General features: G+C 36.6%; 4 protein-coding genes and 1 long non-coding RNA gene across 6 annotated transcripts; 1 reads left to right on the forward strand and 4 right to left on the reverse strand.

Moving 5' to 3' along the window:
* Positions 1–67: 67 nt before the first annotated feature.
* LOC121467083 lies at positions 68–1,285 on the reverse strand. Its single transcript, XR_005977196.1, has 2 exons — positions 1,011–1,285; positions 68–241 (listed from the first exon to the last, which is right to left on the reverse strand). It is a non-coding gene; the product is annotated as an uncharacterized LOC121467083 (long non-coding RNA).
* On the forward strand, positions 256–4,275 carry LOC108146304 (FGGY carbohydrate kinase domain-containing protein). Its single transcript, XM_017272256.2, has 6 exons — positions 256–360; positions 1,244–1,468; positions 2,015–3,028; positions 3,092–3,166; positions 3,794–4,012; positions 4,068–4,275. The coding sequence occupies exons 2-6, from the start codon at positions 1,283–1,285 to the stop codon at positions 4,215–4,217; spliced, it is 1,644 nt and encodes a 547-aa protein (XP_017127745.1). The 5' UTR covers positions 256–360; positions 1,244–1,282; the 3' UTR covers positions 4,218–4,275.
* Positions 4,215–5,738, reverse strand: LOC108146305 (mitochondrial E3 ubiquitin protein ligase 1). Its single transcript, XM_017272257.2, has 4 exons — positions 5,579–5,738; positions 4,946–5,529; positions 4,685–4,892; positions 4,215–4,464 (listed from the first exon to the last, which is right to left on the reverse strand). The coding sequence occupies exons 1-4, from the start codon at positions 5,681–5,683 to the stop codon at positions 4,345–4,347; spliced, it is 1,017 nt and encodes a 338-aa protein (XP_017127746.1). The 5' UTR covers positions 5,684–5,738; the 3' UTR covers positions 4,215–4,344.
* Positions 5,739–6,090: 352 nt separating this feature from the next.
* Positions 6,091–7,486, reverse strand: LOC108145755 (mitochondrial E3 ubiquitin protein ligase 1-like). 2 transcript variants are annotated; one of them, XM_017271320.2, is made up of 4 exons: positions 7,300–7,486; positions 6,657–7,246; positions 6,409–6,604; positions 6,091–6,299 (listed from the first exon to the last, which is right to left on the reverse strand). In XM_017271320.2, exons 1-4 carry the CDS (start codon positions 7,402–7,404, stop codon positions 6,180–6,182), a joined length of 1,011 nt encoding a protein of 336 aa, XP_017126809.1. In that variant the 5' UTR covers positions 7,405–7,486; the 3' UTR covers positions 6,091–6,179. The 2 variants fall into 2 exon arrangements, with proteins under 2 accessions (XP_017126809.1, XP_017126808.1); XM_017271319.2 differs by having other exon boundaries at positions 6,657–7,249.
* A 322-nt stretch (positions 7,487–7,808) lies between these two features.
* Positions 7,809–10,679, reverse strand: LOC108145731 (fork head domain-containing protein FD2). Its single transcript, XM_017271294.2, has 3 exons — positions 9,934–10,679; positions 8,427–8,682; positions 7,809–8,361 (listed from the first exon to the last, which is right to left on the reverse strand). Exons 1-3 carry the CDS (start codon positions 10,293–10,295, stop codon positions 7,876–7,878), a joined length of 1,104 nt encoding a protein of 367 aa, XP_017126783.1. The 5' UTR covers positions 10,296–10,679; the 3' UTR covers positions 7,809–7,875.
* Positions 10,680–20,534: the final 9,855 nt, after the last annotated feature.

Below are 20,534 nucleotides of genomic sequence, written 5' to 3' on the forward strand. Positions count from 1 at the left end.
CTTTTATTTTTTTTTAAGATTTTAAGATAAGGTTTTTATATTTTTCTAGATATATTTTTGAGTATTATTCCTTTAATTTTATTTATTGTTGGAAACCAGATATTTTAAATGATCAGTGATCAGTGAACAGCGTCTGTTGAATTTGAATAGTGAATTGAATTCGAAGCTAATTACTACCACTCCGAGGGCTTTGAATTAGTGGTTGGGAGCAACTCGTCGAGACTGGTTCTGCGACAGGTGACTGCGGAATAAATAATAAAATAAAAGCAAATTCAATTGTGTGTGTTTTTGCGCGGATAAACAACCTGCGCATATGTACAAGTAAAGCAAAACATTGCTCAAATATTTGAAAACAATCAGGTGTGCCTTTTTTGTATTTCTACTAATTTCGGTTTGCTTTCGGTTAAAAATTGTATTCATTTTGGGACTTTTCTAAATTAAAATGTTATTTGGTTTAATAAAATGTGGCAAAAGTTTGGTACAAAACAAAATCATTTACCAGCAAACAAAATTAATAGTAAATGTTTTGGGTTGATAAGAAAAAACCATCATTCAATTAGTTAATAACGCAAATAATTTAATTGAAATTTACTAATAAATATGTCAGGTGTTGTAAGGGCTACTAAGTTAATAAATAAAATCATTTTTGGATGTATGTAATAAGTAGAAAAAATTTAATTTGAAAAGTGCAAAGAGAAGGAAATCATAAATTATATAGTGTGGAACTATAGTGCACAAAATAGTTCCTACAATAATAAACTTTTTAAGCAATAATGAAATTTAACAATATTCATTTATATATACTTAAATTTCATTTGTATTTTCTTTAGAGAAAACTTAATGTGTTTCAGTCTGAAATAAGTAAATTATGTAGCAACCAGCAGATAATCAAAAGTATTTAAACCTCTTAAAAAGAATGAATGGATTTATAAGTAATTATGAATTATTTAGTTTGAAATTAAACACATACAACCAGTAATATCTCTATATGATCAACATATTTAACTTACAAGCAGCCTACTGAACTCATAAGTAGTTGTAATCCAGTGAGATCTTTACAAACCGGTACTTGGGTTTATTTAAACGATTTCTGGGTTCGCTGGGCGTTCGCATATAAGGTTGCTTATCAGTTTGCCTCCGACGCTCGACGACTTCACACGCTTTTGGTTTCGGTTTTAGTTCTCGTTTCGTTTTCGTTTTCGGTTTTTTGCATTGAGTAAATAACATTTATTTGACCGCCAAGGTGATTAGAGGCGTCTGTGACGGAGCCGGCGACCTGGAAATGTCATCCGGACCGTACTTTGTGGGCGTCGATGTGGGCACGGGCAGTGCAAGGGCCGCCCTGGTGGCCGCCGATGGGCGTGTCCTCGAGCAGGCGGTGCAGGCCATCAAAACCTGGAACCCAGAGCCGCACTACTACAACCAATCCTCCGATAATATCTGGCAATCCATCTGCCAGGTGGTAAAGGCAAGTTTTAGGGGCTCTTAAAATCTTTTCAAGATCGATTTCAAAGTTTTTTCAATTTCACAAAATCAACTAAATGAATCAAAAATCAACTTGATTGAAACAAAATATGGAATCAATAGGAAAAAAAAAACAAAAATCTTTACAACTAAATATATAAATTGATCTTATTCACAGTCTACTTATCTTAATTTGATTTATAAAACATTATGTTAAAAATCCCATCCAACAGGTTAAAATTAAAGGCGATTTTAAGTTAAATAAAAGCCCTTTTTACAACAAAATAAAAATTGATCTTACAAACTTGTTGATAAATAATGATAAAACTAAAAAAAAAAAAACTATCTTAGTATTGATTAATTCTTAATTAATAGCATGAAAAAAACTAAACATAAGTTATTAAGGAAAATTATGATTGATTCAAAATTATGATCCATAGACAGATAGAAGCATAAAAATGATCTTATAATTTTTTTCCGTGCGATAACCTCTGTCGTTCGGCGACGAATCTCGTGTAGATTAGATTAACCCAGTTTGCTGATTTTACAGAAAGTCATTGACGGCGTCGATAAGTCGGAAGTGAAGGGCATTGGCTTTGATGCCACCTGCTCCTTGGTGGTTCTGGGTGCCCAAGGATCGCCGCTGAGTGTGAGCAAAACCGGTGAGGCGGAGCAGAACATAATCCTCTGGATGGATCATCGAGCGAAGCAGGAAACGCAGGAGATAAATTCGTTTAAGCATCCGCTTCTGAAATATGTGGGCGGTCAGGTTTCCCTGGAGATGGAAGTGCCAAAATTGCTCTGGCTGAAGAGGAATCTTTCGAAGACATTCACAAATATATGGAGAGTTTTCGATCTGCCTGATTTTTTGACCTGGCGAGCAACTGGTGTGGATACGCGATCGCTTTGCTCAGTGGTCTGCAAATGGAACTACGATGCAGCGAGTGAGAGTTGGAACAAGCAGTTTCTCGAGCAGGCAGATTTGGAGGAGTTGACCCGGAATAACTTCGAGAAACTGGGCAGTGATGTCCAGCCGCCGGGCAGAAAAGTGGGCAAAGGACTTACGGCCAAGGCAGCCGGGGAATTGGGATTGCCAGTAGGAACTGTGGTCAGCACTTCCTTAATTGATGCCCATGCCGGCGCCTTGGGAATGTTTGGTTGTCGATCAAAAGAATCCAAGGACGACGATGTCCAGGGCAAAATGGCTTTGATTGCCGGCACTTCCACCTGCCACATGAGCATCACCAGAAAGGCCTGTTTCGCCCATGGCGTTTGGGGTCCATACCAGGATGCCATTATACCTGGCTATTTCCTTAACGAAGGCGGTCAGAGTATTGCAGGTCACCTCTTGGATCACGTCATTAAGTCCCATGAATCCTACGCTGAATTGAAGTCAACACTGGGGGAGGATAAGTTTATCTATCAGCATCTCAATAAGTTACTCACGAAGTTGGCGGCTGACCGAGGACTCGATCAGGTGAACTGTCTTACCCAGGATTTGCATGTCTGGCCGGATTTTCATGGCAATCGATCGCCCATCGCAGATCCCACGCTGCGAGGAATGGTAAGTGGCCAAGTCCATTCGCTTTTTGATCATTAGCTTACGCAGAAATTGATTTTTTTCAAGATCTCTGGCTTGGACATGACGCGTGGAATTGAATCTCTGGCCATTAGATACTTGGCTTTCGTTCAAGCTCTGGCTGTAAGTTATAGTTTATATATTCTAATAGTTAATAATAACTAAGAATTATGTCAATATATTACTAAGAAACATAACCACCAAATCATTACGCGAATTCTTAAGCTTATTTGGAACCTTTCACGACGAGCATGTGTTAGTCTTATAAATTTACACATATTTACATTTTGTAACTGATTTAAAAACAAAAACGCGAATTTTAAAGCTCATTTAGAACCTTTCATGACCTACATTTCTTTGCTTGATAATTTTACACATTTCTGCTATGATATGATATTATAGTTGCTTGCTAACAATAAAATCATAAACGCGAATTCTTAAGCTCGATTGAAATATGGCATGACGTGAAAGTATTTTGTGTTACAAATTCCCAGACATCTGTAAATACGTTTTAAAAATCAAATACGCGAATGCTTAAGCTCAACTTGAACCTTTTATGACGTGTATTTACTTATGTATATGTTAATTTTCTGCTAAATGATATGAAAAAAATCAAAAACGCGAATTCTTAGGCTCAATTGAAATATTTCAAGAAGTGCATTGCACACACAACTGCACACTTGTCGTTTGTGACTGTCTTAAATATAGAATATTCGTTTTTTTATTCGTTAAATTTTTAATGGTTTTCAGTATGGAACTCGTCACATTATCGAGAACCTATATCAGTACGGCAGAGCGCCCTTCCAAACGCTCCTTTTCTGCGGTGGACTGGCCAAGAATCCTTTGTACGTGCAATGCCATGCGGATATCTGCAATCTGCCCACCTTAATTCCGGACGAACAGGAAATGGTTCTGGTAGGAGCTGCTGCATTGGGAGCAGCTGCATCGGGACACTTTGACAGCTTGGAGGTGGGCTTACAGAAATACTAATATAAATTCCAACTAACTTTTTGTGCTTTTGTAGAGCGCCTCAAAGGCTATGGGTGGCACAGGCCAACTGGTCAAGCCAAACTCAGAAACCTTGGAGTTTCACAACCGCAAATACAAGGTGTTCCTACAGCTGCTGAAGAACCAACGCCAATATAGGAGCATTATGCAAGGAGACACTGAATAGATTTCCCTTTTCGTTGTCTTGAACTTTAAATAATTTGAAAATAAATGCCTTTACATTAGCATTGTAACAAAATAATGGGTTGGCGCACACAGGTACAAGGTGATCTTGTTTGGCATTCGATTGGTTTCTAGGCGATGAAGGCGGCTGCTTTGGAGGTGATATTTGCACGACAAACGGGGCAGGTAATAGATATTTTTTGGGCGCAGTCCTCACAGAGACAGACATGACCACACGGCAGTAGGATGATCTAAAAGCAAATAAGTGGTGATTAGCTAATGAAAAATTATAGGTTTAGTACTTCCACACAATGTCTGGCATATTGTAAAACTTATATATAACTACTTTATAAAATTGTATTCAACTTAAATAAATTATACAGTTTAAGGCAGATTATGTTGTATGAAGGTTAAAGTTTTGTATATAACATTTTCGGCAGCGAATTCGTATATAAACCTAATGATATTCACCTCTTTTGGATTGGTGGAGCACACCACACAAAGCTGATCCTGTGACAAAGTGTGAGGACGACTCCTCGCCCGTCGTTCCCTTCGCTCCGTCTCCAGACGATTGCGTATTTTGGCCTCCTCCCGTTCCTGTTTCCTCCTGCGATAGATCTTCTTGGCAATGAATCCAATCAGGACAACCGAAATGGTGCCACAAATTACAAGTTTAAATCTGTAAAGTGTTAGTATTTTAAAAACTATATACCCAAAGGGAATTTTACCCACATGGAGGCTGCCTTGGCATCTTCAAACCGCTTGATGAGCGTGGACTTGGTGGCGGTGGTCAGGAAAAGAGGTCCCTCCCGCGAAGGCTGCATCCTGAGGGTGTTGCCATCCAATTCCAGCTCTCCGATGGCGGTAAGGAAACTGCCTTCCCTGAGCACCTCCTCGGTGGTCTGCAGACCCCTCTGACGAACGCCAGAGAAGAAACCAAAGATATGATCGAAGAGGGACAAACTGGAGGGTTCATAGTTATCGTAGACCATGTCCACATCCAAGACGGCTGCACTCAAGGCATCCACAATCTCCACTCCGTGCTGTTGGTTGCGTAACTCGAAGGGCATCTCGTTGGCGGATTCATGGAGCAGCTTATGGTGCTCCGTCCAGAAGCCGGCGAATCCCCGCGTGATCCTGTGCTCATGCAGCTTCACTATTTGGAGCACCCCACTTACACTGGGCACCAGAGAACTTCGCAACGGAACGCCAATGGGTGTGACTGTGCCGCGAATAACCGCATATGGTATCTTCTTGTCGTGCTGCTGATCCACCACCGATTTTAGCTGCCCATCTATATTATATTGCGGTGCGGTCTGCAAATCGAATAGGTAAAATCCCATATCAATTATCAAGTATACGCACCTTTAGCACTTGGGCGGTACGCTTATAGGTCACATATTCCCGCGCGCATAGGCCTAATATTAATAAATCCACGCCCAGTGCAATAGATTCGTGTAGAAATTCCATATTTTGATTTGTTTTTATTGTTTTTGTTTTACCCACAGACCATATGTATTTTTAGTGTGACTGTGTTTGAGTTAGCGCTATTTGGATGTGATAACGCGTTTTCAACACTGTTTTGTTGACCGTTATTTAGGGAACTAGTTCATATGGTATTATACTGAATATTATACTGAAGAATTTAAATTCATAATAGTTATGTTTTGCAAAGGGGAACGGATGCAAAATAAATTAAATTTCGTTATTTGTTATTATTTATTTGTTATTAATTATATTAATAAAACGAGTATACAATTCCGGAAAAAAATCAAACTTTAAAATGTACTGAAATAGTTTTTATTATTATTTATTTATTTAAAATAAATTAAAATCTTGAGTATTGAAGTATTTTGCAGAGAGAAGAACAGCATTTGTCAAGGTTAAAGATCTTTAAATGTTATATTTTTTTTAAACATCATTATATGAGAAAAGAAACAAGATGATTAATTTGATGATCTGATTTCTAGGCAATGAACGCGGCTGCCTTAGATTCAATATTACAACGACAAACTGGACAGCTGATGGAGATCATCTGGGAGCAATTCTCGCAAAGGCAGACATGACCACAAGGCAGTAGAATGATCTAAGGGACATAATAGGGTTATTATCTATTAAGTGATTTTAACATGGTTTATATAAAGAAAAATATAAATATGTTTTTTTTTAAGTTTTATAAATGGCCTGAAACCTACTTCTTTGGCATTTGTGCCGCACACTACACAAAGCTGATCCTTGTTCAGACTGACAGGACCAACCAAATTTCGTTCCCTCTCTAGGCGATTGTGTATTTTGCACTCCTCTATCTTCTTTTTATTCCTCTTGTAAATCTTGCTAGCAATAAAAGCAATTAGAAGGGCAGAGATGGTTCCGCACACGAAGAGCTTGATACTGAAAAAGATTTATAGCGGATATATAGAAAGAGCCTTTTTAAACCACCCACATAATTTCTCTATTCGCTTTTTCTAATCGCTTTACAATCGTGAATTTGCTGGCTGTTGTCAAGAGGAGAGGTCCTTTCTGGGAAGGTTGCATCCTCAAAGTGTTACCATCCAATTCCAATTCTCCAATGGCGGTGAGAAATCTTCCGTCCCTCAAAAGCTCTTCGGTGGTTTGAAAACCTCTTTGGGGAACACCGGAAAAGAAGCCACAAATGCGATCAAAGATCGAAACCGAAGATCGTTCAATATTATCATAGACCATGTCCACATCCCAAAATGATGTTCCCAAAGCATCCACGATTTGCACTCCATTTTGCTGATTTCGTAGTTCAAAAGGCATATCCTTTGCGGATTCATGGAGCAAGATGTGATTTTTCCTCCACAATCCAGTAATTCCCCGGATAATCCTGTGCTCATGCAGCTTAACTATTTGAAGGACTCCATTTGCACTTGGAACCTTGGAATTTTGGGGTGGTCTTGGATCTCCAATGGGGGAAACCATTCCCCGAATTACAGCATAAGGTACCTTTCCTCCAGGTTGCTTCTCCACCAACGATTTTAGCTGCCCATCGATGTTGTATTGAGGAGCAGTCTGCTAAATAAGTCATTACGATAAATTGTTTATAAAATGTTAAGTATACGCACCCTTAGCAGCTGCAATGTTCGCTTGCAGTTTACATACTCGCGTACACAAAATCCTAGTAATATCAAATCTACACCAACTGCAACGCAGTCGTTAAAGAACTCCATGTCTTGATTTTTGGAGTTTTGCGTTAAGTTTTTTAATAATTTTGACTCGCATTTTATGGGGTACTGGGTTGTATGAAATATCAAAAAAGATATGAGCACAGTTTAAAAAAATAACTGGAAGTTTAGTTTAACAAAGTGTGTTTTGAAATTAAACTGCTGTAACTATATACTCAATACGCAAGATTATATCCCCTATACTTTTTAGATTCGTTTCTGTACTGAATAGTCTAAGGACCTTTTTTTTAACCACATATACTTATCTTATTAGGAAATTTTTCAATCCCAATTCTTTAAAATTTCATGTAACAACAGTTCAGTCTTTATGACCCTTTTTTTGGGGTATAAAACACAAAATCAACAAATATTATAAATTTTTAAACTTTAATTTGAGTATTAATCACTGTTTTCTATTAAAAACAAAGTCATTTATAAGGTAATATCTTAAAAAGCTAAGATCAAATTGTGCAGTTTTCATGGCTTGCCAATGATGTTGTCGATGGTAAATAGTGTGGTCTTTGACCGATTGTTTGCCATTGTTGATGATGAGTTGCTTGAATCCTGAATGCCTCGAAAAGAATCATTAGGGACTGGCGCACCCGAAGAATTCATTTCCCGACGATTGAGTGGCGGAGTAAAGGCGCTCGGAGAATGCAAATCCTCATGAAGTGAGGCACTATCCACAGGATTCGGAGCTGTTTTACTGGAACTAGAGGAGGCGTCCACATCATCTGGAGATTCTCTGATCTCGGGCAGCGATGAACTTGATATGGCTCGCATTCCTCTGGCATCGTTGTTAAAAAGACTGTTGAAACCCAGAGATACGGACAAATACTGCCTGTGTAAGTCAGTAATCCTATCCGAATAATTGGGTCTCTCGTTGCAGAAGATGTCGAAATCATTCAGCGGTTCGCTGGGTAAACGAATATCTGCGGTAGCATTGCTGCCATCACTGGAATCCTGAAAGAAAATATGTTTTTAAATATTTTATAAATATTTTTTATAGTTTTAGTTAGTTTAATTACCTTTCCTGACTCTCTTTCGTAGCGATTTGAGTTGGCGCAATGTCTTTGTCTGCGGGTTCTTCTTCGCCGGTAGTTTCCCTGCTCGAACATATCCGATGCCGAGGAGTCCAACATCCAGTAGCTTCCCTTGCCAGCACTATCATTGTCCTCGATCGTGTTCTTATCCCGAGGCACCTTCACAAAGCAGTCATTCAGGGACAAATTGTGCCGAATTGAGTTCTGCCAGCCCTGTTTGTTTTCCCTATAATAAGGGAATCTAAAAAATAATCGATATTGATGGTTAGTTACTGGAGTTCTCTCTAATTTAATATCTTAGGAAATTTATATACCATTTTCTAATTCTTATACATAAAATATCTCGTTGTTTGTTTGCATTTTGGTTAGCTTTATTAAAACAAATTTCAAAAGCCTACAAATAATGTTTATAAAACAATTAAAAAAGAAAAAAAAGGACATAACAAAAAATACTATATTTATTTATTTTATAGTCATGCCGATGAGTCGGTAAATGTTATTTGTATAACTAGAAAATATTTACATTTACAAAATTAGAATGTAACACATTTTTCTATATATATATATTACATAGCAAAACATTTTTTTGAATTGATACACATCGTATTAGCCAATGTCTATGATTCCCATTTAGTTTGTTTAAGCCAAACGATTTGCAAAAGCAATAAAAATAATATTTGTTTATGTTGATAAAGAAATCGGAAAAATTTGGTTTATAAACACATGAAGTCATTGTTCTCCTTCTTGTATTTTCAATTATTAGCGCTTCATTTTAAATATTTCTCCGCCATTTTCAAGAAATTGTGTTTATATAGGAAAAGAAACCATCCGAAAGAAGATATGTATAGTATGCAAGATATACCTACGCAAAAGACATAAAATTAAATATTTTAAAAAAATATAACCATATACATAAGCCAAGAAATGGGACCATTTTTTAATGGAACAAATAAATGACCAAGTAATCCTTGATATTTATATATTTTTCACGTTGAAAGAAATAAATTTACGCTCAATATTTCAATGATATTAATCTCAGTTTTGGCAAATGTAGCGACAACTGTTTTAAAATGCGTCTTGGGATAAAATTTGTTTCAGTTAAAATAGATATTCGGAATGCTGCGATTTTTTATTTTGGCATTTGATTTAGTCAAGGCTGTCATCTAAATTAACTTGATTTTCGTCATGGGGACTAAAAAATTCAAAATGCAGGGAAAATTAAGTTGACACTTTTGGGAAATAGACAAATAGTAAATCTTTAAAAAAATTAATTAGTATACGATCCTTAAAAGAAAATAGTAATAATAATTGCTTCGAATTGTGCATTATAAACTTGTAGATTGTAATGGGAGTTAATTGCTGGTTAATTGCTGGTTAATTGCAGGTTAATTAAAAAATATTTAAGTTTTAAAAAACAAATACCCGCTTTTATAAAAAAAAGGACTTAAATTATAAAAACAATGACTAACTCTCAAATAACGATATAACTTACTTGTCCATTATAAACTTGTAGATTCCACTGAGAGTTAATCGCTGGTTAGGAGCACTACTTATGGCCATGGCAATAAGTGCAATATAGGAAAACGGCGGTTTTTCCGGTCGATGTGAGTTATGCAGGAAGGATATGGGCAAACCCCAGATATTATTGTGCAAGGCCAGGAAATTATCAATTCCCTGGTAGTAAAAAGCTGGAGATAACGATCCGCACATCAAACTTTCCATTCCGACGGCATTTGGAGCCAATGGATTTGGGGAAACTTGAGCTCTGAGATATTCGGGATTTGAAAGCAGGGAATTAAGAAGCTCGTCATTTTCCGGCAGACCCGATCCATTGGCATAGCAAGATGGTAACATTTTCTTATGGTTTTCTTTTGTATTTAATTCGAATTAAGGATTTGACTATGTTTTATTTTCAGAAAACCTTTTTTCAAACTTTGTTTTTTTCACTTCACTTAATTTTCTTTGATCTCATGGGGCTTATGTTTCCCGGGAAGATATAACATCCGAAGTTATTGGAGATACGTGCGCGACTATTTGGCTAACCGTTGCGTCAGCCAAGAAGTCCGATCGACTAATGAATGGACTCGGATACGCAGATCACTTGTAATGCCTCATCCAGTACTCATGTGCATGTGTTTTTTGGGGAGAGCAGCGTATTGGTCTATAAATACAGAGATATACGAACACCCTCAACAAAAGATCCACACATGTTTGAGTTTTCAGAGAGAGAAAAATAATTTGTTTCTGCGAAAACAAATAAAACATATTCTTTAAATATATAAATTTTAAGCTAGGGTTACTATTTTTCCTAAGACAAATGATGATCTTATATATAATTTAAATTATTTATTTGCTTTTTTTTATAAATTTCTTGTTCAATTATTTAAATTTTTGATTAAGGACATCATCATTAATTTGATATCCTGGATTATAATAGTATTTATCCAGTTATCCCCGAAATATAGTCTTTTTTTTTTGAGGGGGCGTTGCTTACATATATATTCTCCACTCTCTCCATGTTTATTTATGTCCATATGCTCAGAGCGATATTCGATTTTCATTTGCCCGCCTTTCGGATGGGCGGAGTTAAAATATCTCTTTTGAATGTGTGTGTGAATGTTTGAGAGTTCCCAATGTGTTTTGAATAATATGTGAATTTGATTTTTCAACAAATGAAAATCAAGCAAAGTTTACACATGAACTATACGCATTTTTGCAGCCGATCTTTGAAGTGTTTTTAGGAGTTTTTGAAAATTTCAAACATATAGAAAGACTTTTAAGTCTCAGTCTTTTTCTTATACGAATTCAAGTATTTTTTTTTAGAGAAAACAAATTTAAACAATTTATAGTAAAGATTTGTTTATTTCTGCAAAGCTTAACATTTTTTTTACTAACCATTTTTATTTTGACGCCTTGCAATGGTTTTAAGCCTCTTAAGTGAATAGGAATTGAAAAGTTTAGATATCTCTTCTGTTCAATTGGTTTGTAAACATTATTAAAATATAGGAGTTCCAAGAAAAACTTCGTTTTAATATTATGCCGGATAACAGCTGCCGAAGATAATGCCAGAAGGTTTATCTTCTTGTAGTCCCTTGACATTGCTATCTCGTAGAATTTCCCTTCCGATTTTTACGACTTTTCCGAGCGAAAGAAAGCAAGAGTAAATGGTGCAGTCAAGTACGCAATTTTCCCTAAGCAACCAAAGTCTTGGTCTATATCTTAAAAGGTCGTAAAATAATTGTGTATACATTTCAAACAGGACTACGATCTACGGATTTTTACGATCGCTCCGTTCTCAAGTAGAAAGCAGAGATCATTTGAAAAAAATAAAAACATTGAACGCAAATCGAAAATACCAAATACCAAATACCATATAACGAAGCAATTGAAGTTCAGATATTCACATATGTGAAAGAAGATGCCAACAAAGGATTCTTCACGCTCTCTCCCGATTTATTCAAATTTTACGATCGCTTACCGCTGGTTGAAATGGGTCATAAAACAATGGGTTATCCTCTGGCCTCTGATCCTCTGATTTTCTCTGATGGCCACACATTCGAGAGATGTCGCTGCTTATTTTTAGACCTATGCTGGGAATAGTATTGGAAACAAATATTGTGTTTTTTATGGCTCAGCTCGGTTTGGTTTTTGGTCTAGAGCTCTAGAGCTCTGGAACTCAATTCTCAATGTTTTTCGTTGTGAAACAATGTTTTCTTTTGGATTCCCTATTCTTTTTGCCCTATCTGTCGCACTAAGCCATAAAACGCCTCAGATCTTGTTTATTTTAGTTGCCGCTCCCGACCGCAACTTAATCGCTGCCTGTAATTGCATAGTTATTGTTTAGAGCGTGACTACCGATGTTGTTTCCGTTGTCATCGCTTGATTTATGCTGCAAGTTCCCTGTTTTTTGGTTAAGACACACATGAATAATAATGCAGTGGAACTTCAGTACTTTAAACTCCGCTTTTCCCTTGTAATATAGTACCTAATTCTATTATTATTTTTCAACTTAAACTGATAATTCTTCTTTACATTTAATTGGAATATAATTTGTTTATTAAATTTGAATTTAATATTATATATGTTATGTTTTGTTCGTATAATTAATCTTTCGAATTTCTGGGTTTTCAACAAAACTATGACTAAATTTTTCAATTTTCAATGAAGTCAGTTTGCTGAAACACATATAAAAAGCAAAGATTATTTTAGCTAAATAATAAAATATAATAAACGAAATTCTTTATTCTTTAAATATAAGAAGTGTATATAACTTAGTTTTGTTATTATTAAAATTAAATATAAAGGTATTGTTCCTTAAAAAAACGAGTTAACCCCAAGGTAGACATTTTTTACCAATATTGGCTTAAAAGTTTATATTTTTTAAACGAGTTTTAGATAACAAAAAAAGTTAGTGATGTTTTTAAGTAAATTCTTTAGTTACGGCCTACAGAAGCTGTTTGTAGTGTAAGCTTTTATTTAAGTCCCACGAAAATGTTTCTTATAGAAGATTTACTGTATTAGCTTCGATTTAAAGCACACTTGAAGAAAAATATACTGTGGCTTGGCATCGTCACCTTGTCAAAATTTGATTTAATCACTCCACACTCGTTGTTCCAGAGATCAAAGACAACAAATCATCGATCAGCGGGATTTGTGGCTGTGCTCAACAAGCAGTGATTTGTCAAAATTCGATTGGGTCTACTGCCCCATGCCACATGCCACATGCCTTGTGCCCCATGCCCCATGAGTTCCCAGTTTATCGGGAGGCATTAACATGTAGTATAGGGCCTATTTATAGTGCGCCGTAAAATGCAGGGTGCCGTGTTTGACAACAAATAGCGTGGACCGCAGAGCAGCTCCCTCCGTTCCACATCATTGACAGCAAATTATCCACATTACCTGAATTGTCAGGAGCCGCTCGTTGCCCATTAGCCATTACGGCGGTGTGAACGTGACCTTTGCCGGCCATTAAATGGCACACTCAGCTCCAGCGTCCCGGAATCGGAAATTTATGCGATTCTTGACACTAGTTGCTCCTGGCTACTCCATCCTCCATTTCACCATCCTCGATGATAATGATGACTTTCGGAACGCCAAGAAGATTTCTGAAATGAAATGCGTGAGCAATAAACTGGTTGTTGACCTGTGACGACGGGAGTTTTCCTTCGTCCCTCGTTTTTTCCCTGTCTTATTTGTTGGTAACAGGTGTTGGACACACGAGTAATCGCCGCCATTTCGATTCAGCTGCTTGGCCAAAAGGGTTGGTGTTAATTAATGTCGGGTTTCAAGTCGATGGCGGTTAGCGAAAACCATAATTTATTTAGCCATTGAGTTTGCCGGCAAGTGCAATTGATTTGTGTTTGCGGAAACTTTTGTTTTTGCCAAAGGAGTCAAAGGTAATTGCCTGGTTTTTCCCTTTGAATCATTGAACATTCCACCAAGTTTTTATAAACAATTGGTTTTTAGAGAATGATGACAGAACTTAAAACAGATCTTTGTATTGAAATTTAACTACATTAAATATTAACCTATTTAATCCAAATTTGTTTCTATAACTTTCTTTAAAACAAGAAATACATATTTGAAGATATGTTTTAATTTCTATTTCTATTTCTTTTTCACTTTTTATCTATTTTTATATCATTTTTATCTTTTATCAAAAATATTCTTAATGTGTTTTTTCAGTTAGGCCAAACTCTAAGCGCATTAATTCTAAATAGCATCTAATGAACAGCATTATCTTCTGACGTTTTGTAAAACAGATGTTTGTTTTTAAAAGTAACTAACATAAGCAATAAGTCTATTGAAATCTGAATTATTTCTGTAACTTTCTTTAAAATAATGACTGCATATTCAAAGACTTTTTTTTGAATTACTTAAATAATCTTTGTAACTTCTATCTTTAAATAAATATTTTTAAATGTGTTTGCTTAGTTAGCGCATAAATGTATATACCTGTAGGGAAAACACAACGTAATAAGACTATAATCTTTTGTCTATTGCTTGAAAAGAATGTCTTAAATTATTAAAGTAAAAATTTAGTTTAAAACGAGTGTATATTATTTAATTTAATTTTTTTCTTAGCTTTGAAAGTTTAGCTATCTTTGATTCACTTGAAACTCGAATCATTTGCAGTATTTTCTTGCTGACAGCACCTCATTTGCACTTGAAAAACCTATAAATTGAGTGGTAACTTCGCCTTCTTCCCCGCTATTTGGCAGCTTCAAAAAGAGCAATCTATACACAAATCGGTATTGAGTGGCCCCCAAACCACGGGATTCTCATGGATTATTATTTCGTATTACTCATATTGATTTCCAGCCGCAAGAAAAGTTTTTCACGAAGGGGGGTTGGGTGGTGGGTGGATAGAAAATGGAGCTGAGCTGGGCGGATGTATTCGGAAAAACATAAACCAAGCACTCACATTGATTGCTTTTGCCGGCCGAAAATGAATCAAGTGGAAATGTGAATGTGAATGTGAATGAATTTCGCACGTTTTATAGTAAGTGCCAAATTATCGGCTACTCAACCGGCCAACGAAAAGGAATATCAAACAGTTTTGCTGCACAGGTTTAAAAACAATAAACTTTCAGCAGCAACAGCAATGCATGTTTGTTTATTTGTTTAAATTTAGAATATCGACCACATTAAAATAGCAACAGCTTTGAACTAAAAACCTCTCAAGTGGCCGGCGCGGGTCATTAAAAGAGATTTCCAAGATGTATTACGAGCGAAAGCCCCATTTTCACCGATATTTCCCCTTTTCAGTGTTTTCAGGGGCCCAGTGTGTTGTGGTTGCCATGATATTTTGTTGGTTGACCCCGCGGGTAATTTGCACTTCAAAGCGGGCCCCATGCAATCTGTGTTTATGCCATCAAGTGGGCCAGCTGGTGGCCCCCAAAAAACAAAGATCTATGGCATTTATGAGTAAGTGCGGTCTGGATGGGGATTCCTCGAGTTCTCGAGCTGTCGAGTTGTCGAGTTCTTGAGCTCTCGAGTTCTCGAGTGCCATGTGCTAATGAGCCGGCGATTCCCCCCTGATTATCACACATTAAGTGAAATAAGCTGTGGCAAGTCTGTCTACGCACCTGACACGATGCCACAATGGGCATTACCTTCGGTGTGCATTCTGATTCCGATTCTGATTCGGGGGCCTTCATCGATCCTTGTCGCCGGCATAAAGCAGCTGTCAAATCTCCAGTTGACAGCCACTTTCATTTCGATGCATTATTAAAATACGGGCACTGGCAACATCATGACAACTCCCCATGGACCTGCACTGCGCGAAAAATGCACTAAAATGTTAAGAAATTAAAATAAATGTGATTTTGTCCATTATTTTGATTTAATCACAGCCAAGCAAAATGTTTCATAGAAACTGAACTATTGTTACATGAATTTTAAACCATTGGGTGTGAAAAATGTCCAAATAATATAACTTTAAATTAAGACCACGAATGAATGAAAATAAAAAAAAATAAGTCCTTAGACAACTTTTTAAGACTCTTCGGTATAGAAGTTAATATTTAGTATTGAATTAATACTTATACTTTAATACTGTCTGTAGTTTACTTTCAAAAACTAAACTAAAATATAAAAAAACTAAAACTATCAGTTTTTGTTTGGGTGTTTTGAGACCTTAATTAAGTTTAATTATTAAATATAAGTAAAGATAAAATATTTTCAATTTCCATTCCTTACAAAAAAATAATCCCTTCTTATTAACTCTCTTTTTAAAAGAGAAAGAGAGCACGTTCCGTTTGATCCTCTCTCCTTCCAAAGTTCTCATTCCTCTCTCCTTCCAAAGTTCGACGCCATTTCTGCATTTTCTTTTCGTGCTTTGTCGAAGTGGTCGCGTTATTTTTTCTAAGCATTTTTTTATAAAGTTCCCATTTATTAAGTTCTAAAAAGTTAAATCTTGTGTAAACAACAATGCAATGACAGCTTAAGCCACTGTGATCATGAAAATAAAGCACCAGAAAGTGAAAAAACTACGTTTTTACATTATCATGTATGTGTGAACCTGGGAAAGAAAAAAACAGCAAATCCACCAAGCTAGTAACTGCAGAATGATAACTTGATAACTCTAATTGCTTTTACTATGACGTGCAACTATCAATATCAATAAAAAGTACAATTTTCGTCTTTTTAGTTCTTTGCAAAAATTTTGTCACACCAATGCATTCACACAAGTGTCGGGCGTTTGTATATGTATGTGTGTGCGGACGCTAATTCGCTGTGTTTTCCATTTACTTCCAGCGCTGTTCTTGATGATGTTCAATTCGCCGCGTTTTAGTAAAAGAGTGTGAAAATATCAAGACCGTCATATTTAATTTAAACACAATTCAAAATTCTGCTCACCAAATTTGGGACAGATAAAAATATAAGGTAAGGTTTATAAAACTGTCGTTCTTAAAACTGAAAAACTTTTTGAAGATAAGATGTTATACTTGGTAATATTTTTTGTTGTATTCAATTGAAAAATTTGTGAAATGCTGGTAGTCGCATAACATTATTTGCCAGTGAATAATGCAACTTTAGAAATTACTTATTGCAGAAAGACAAATATTTATTTAAGACAATAATTTAACAAGTAAAACTGAATATGTAGGGGCCTAAAATATATACTTACCAGTTGAATTGAATATAAAATTTATTAATTAGTCACTTAAGTACACTTGGAAAAAGGATTGGGAATCCAATTATTCTCTGTTGCCGACAGAAGTGAATTGTAATTATATACAATTTATAAAAATCAGCTTTTAAATTCCGAGAACGATTTGTAAAAAGACAAAATAAAAAGTACTGGATAGTGTTTTAAACGGTTTGGTTTAGAATCGTCAAGTGATTTCGTTTTAAAAGTGATTTTTAAAATGAACTTATTTTTCCATATCTTCCTAGTTGTCTTAACTATCCTAGTAATCTTATGTCATGGAGTAGAAGTTTTTTCTACTTGTAGCTTACAAAAGTAAAAATTAAGTTACAAAATGTTAAATTTTTTTTTTTGAGTGGATCTTGCAACACACTCGTGCCACCTTTTTGGGGTAGCCAGGTGACTTGGAGCAACAGCAAAAGCCAGGGCACGTCGTAGACATCTTGGCGACTGTCGGAGCCAAACGCTTGTTTATTTTTCATGGGAAAGTCAGCCAACAAGGGGGAGTTGGGGTGGAATATTCTCTGTTGCTGCTGATGTTGCTGCACTTGCTTGTATGTAAATACAAGTAGGCAAAACTTCATGCGGTGCTCATATGCCCCTCCACATTCCCTATTCCTTGTTCCGTATGCGGAGTCCGGAACACACGCATCGCGCAACAAAGGCACGTGTAAACAAGCGGAGCTGATTTCCCTTTCCCTCGAACTTTCCAAACTGTAACCCCACACTCCACACAAGTGACGATATAGCCACGAATGCGTTGGCACTTGTTGCCACATCGAAGTTTCAATACCCTCCAGGCGATCAAAAAGAGGCCTAGGAACAAAGAAATTTCCGCTGGAGATTCAATTTGCGGGCGAAACTTGGCCTAAACTGATAAGATCAAAGCTCTATCCGCTTTCACCAGCTATAACTTTCACTTTAAAGGGTTCAAAAGGGGGCAAAAGGAAAGTATTATATAACAATAAATGGTGAACTACAATTTATTTGATATGTTAAGAACACAAAATGAAACATTAAAAGTGTTTAAGACAATATATATTTTTCGGAAAGCATGTTGAATGATTTTGACGAGAATCTTCAATAATTTTTAGTTCAAAAAGAATTACAAAGACTTTTTGCACTTTATAAATTAAAAACCATTTTTTTTGTACCTAAGAAACATACAAATAAATACTCTTTATTAAAACATAAATTTAAGCTTAAGATTATAAACAATAGGAAGTACATTTTAAAGGAACAAATTCGTTGTAAGACTTTTGTTTAATGAAAGTCGAAGTAAAATTTATTACAACCAACTTTAGACAACTTTAAAAGCGATCTCGATTTTCTTCGCGCCCCTTATACTGTCTTATAGCGAACTAAACTTAAAATGCAGTTAGTGAAATATCCGTAACTCCAAAAGTTTGTGATTTGCGAGCGACCTTTGCGCCAAATAGTTAGTATTGACCCCCATTCGGTATCAGCTTTTTCCGCCTGCAAATTGGAAGTAAGCGAAGTGGAGCGGGAAATGCCAGAGTTCACCACAAAACTGTTCGCACCCGCTGGCGAAGAATGCATAATAAAAAGGGCATTCTACGTATGAATATTTTTTATATATATACGAATGCAGGCCGTCGAGGCGTGGCGCGGCAGACAGAGTGGCGTCAAAAGTTGCCCGACTTTGGGATGGTTTTCTGGGGGCTGAGGGCTGGGGGGCCATGTGTACGTGCAACGTGGGGAACCAGGGGGGAAACAGAATGTTATGAAAACAACGGCAGCCAAAAACCACTTGGCACGGGCCGCACCTTGCTGTAGACCCAATGGTAAATGGTCGACAGTTTGATATGCGGTTTGGCAGAGCCAGCAAAATATCAGTTTGAACGGAACCGAAAACCCAAGCCCCAGAAGAAGCTGCTGATTTAATTTTCCATGGCCGAGTTTTTGGAGTAATTGTGGGTGGTCTCTGCTCCGCCGGGCGGATTGTTAAAATGGAACTCGTCAAATGTTTACAAGCAAATATGCCACATCATCAGGGGAACTGAAAACTTAAACGTACGAGGACGGAACTCTCTCCCGGAATTCATAGATTTATTCTTCTCTGGCTAAGCCGCGAAAATACTGTGGGGAACAATGAGTTGGAATTCGCTTTGATCTTTTCGCACTTTTAAATGTTTGAGAAATCTTTGTAGAAGGCATGAATCGGATTTCGGAGAACCAATAAAAAATTAATGGCAGCGCACCCGTCTGTTGTTGTTCTTGTTGTTACTGTTGCCGCCCTGTATTCTTCGGCTGTTATTTGTTTTTTAAATTTTCTGTTTGATAAAGCGCACCACAAACAAAAATGGGTGGCGAAAATAAATCCTCCTTCTCCACCCCCCACCCCCCCCAAAAAAAAAAGAAAACCATAAGAAATAAATACGTGTGAGGGCGCAGAGATGTGCAACTAGTTCAGTGGAAAAGCCAGCAAATGGCCTCCCTCCATTTTCCATTTGCCCCAACTTGCCTCCCGGTCTCCCTGATTTACATTTGATTCGATTGGAAGGCGGAAATCTTCGGCAATTGCAGATTAATGCCCTGACAGCTGCCTCCTGGCGAGAGTCCTGGCTTTTCTATACACTAGACAAAATGTTCAATAGATTTTCGTATTTGGTTTAGCAGGTGCCAAAAACTAAAAACAATTTTTTTAACGATTAAATCATATGTTTTTCATGTCTAACATTAAGTTTCTATGTTACCAGCACTCTATTTATTAAAAAAAAAGATGTGAAAACAAGAATAAAAATAATCTTACTAACAGACTTTTTTATACTTAGTAAAAATATTGAAACTCAATAAAAAATTCGAATTTAAAAAAATGAATTCAAAAAAATTACAACCAAATTTGGTTTTATGGTTGACCATTAAATTAAATATTATAGTATAGCAAATGGAATTTAAAGAAAATCTATTTTATTTAAAAATGTTTTTCGACAGGTGATAAAAGTATTTTTCTAAGTGCATCTGTCGTTCCTGGCTCTTCTCAGGTGTCAGGATACTTTGCGCTGATTAGATAAACATTTTGGGGAAATGTGTTAAGCCTTGTTTGGCTTTTGTTTTCGCCTGGCGGAGTAGGTTGGCCTGGCCTGCCCGATTGCCTTTAAAGCCAACTTTCTGCGGGCCAGCAGAGGGCTGCGCAAATGGCATTTTTATTGAGCCATTAAAATTTTCGCTTTGCCTTCGATGCCTTGGTCCTGTATATCCTGTACATCCAGCATACCTATCCGTAAGATGGCCATATCTGGCGGCCAGGACGATTTGTCCCCCGGCTCCCCGCTAACATTTTGATTAACGTGCCACTGATGCTCGTTTGCTGCGTTGTTTTTTTTCGGTTTTTTCATCCTATATTTTTTATTTGTCCGCAAAAATCCCACCTAAGGGGATAAAGTTGTGAAATATTTTGGGATTTGCGCGACTTAGGA

This window comes from Drosophila elegans, unplaced genomic scaffold (assembly GCF_018152505.1).
Source record: "Drosophila elegans isolate 14027-0461.03 unplaced genomic scaffold, ASM1815250v1 contig_208, whole genome shotgun sequence".
NCBI classification, from domain to species: domain Eukaryota; kingdom Metazoa; phylum Arthropoda; class Insecta; order Diptera; family Drosophilidae; genus Drosophila; species Drosophila elegans.

What these genes read in the sequence shown, in the direction of transcription:
- LOC108146304 (XM_017272256.2), top strand. Translation starts at nt 1,283, where the DNA reads ATGTCATCCGGACCGTACTTTGTGGGCGTCGATGTGGGCACGGGCAGT. An exon ending in CCATCTGCCAGGTGGTAAAG is followed by an intron (nt 1,469 to 2,014) that starts GCAAGTTTTAGG and finishes CTGATTTTACAG; the next exon opens with AAAGTCATTGACGGCGTCGA. An exon ending in GACACTTTGACAGCTTGGAG is followed by an intron (nt 4,013 to 4,067) that starts GTGGGCTTACAG and finishes GTGCTTTTGTAG; the next exon opens with AGCGCCTCAAAGGCTATGGG.
- LOC108146305 (XM_017272257.2), bottom strand. Translation starts at nt 5,683, where the DNA reads ATGGAATTTCTACACGAATCTATTGCACTGGGCGTGGATTTATTAATA. An exon ending in GTACCGCCCAAGTGCTAAAG is followed by an intron (nt 5,530 to 5,578) that starts GTGCGTATACTT and finishes TTCGATTTGCAG; the next exon opens with ACCGCACCGCAATATAATAT. An exon ending in GCTCCACCAATCCAAAAGAG is followed by an intron (nt 4,465 to 4,684) that starts GTGAATATCATT and finishes ATTTGCTTTTAG; the next exon opens with ATCATCCTACTGCCGTGTGG.
- LOC108145755 (XM_017271319.2), bottom strand. Translation starts at nt 7,404, where the DNA reads ATGGAGTTCTTTAACGACTGCGTTGCAGTTGGTGTAGATTTGATATTA. An exon ending in GAACATTGCAGCTGCTAAGG is followed by an intron (nt 7,250 to 7,299) that starts GTGCGTATACTT and finishes TGACTTATTTAG; the next exon opens with CAGACTGCTCCTCAATACAA. An exon ending in GCGGCACAAATGCCAAAGAA is followed by an intron (nt 6,300 to 6,408) that starts GTAGGTTTCAGG and finishes TATGTCCCTTAG; the next exon opens with ATCATTCTACTGCCTTGTGG.
- LOC108145731 (XM_017271294.2), bottom strand. Translation starts at nt 10,295, where the DNA reads ATGTTACCATCTTGCTATGCCAATGGATCGGGTCTGCCGGAAAATGAC. An exon ending in TACAAGTTTATAATGGACAA is followed by an intron (nt 8,683 to 9,933) that starts GTAAGTTATATC and finishes ATTATTTTTTAG; the next exon opens with ATTCCCTTATTATAGGGAAA. An exon ending in ACGAAAGAGAGTCAGGAAAG is followed by an intron (nt 8,362 to 8,426) that starts GTAATTAAACTA and finishes ATTTTCTTTCAG; the next exon opens with GATTCCAGTGATGGCAGCAA.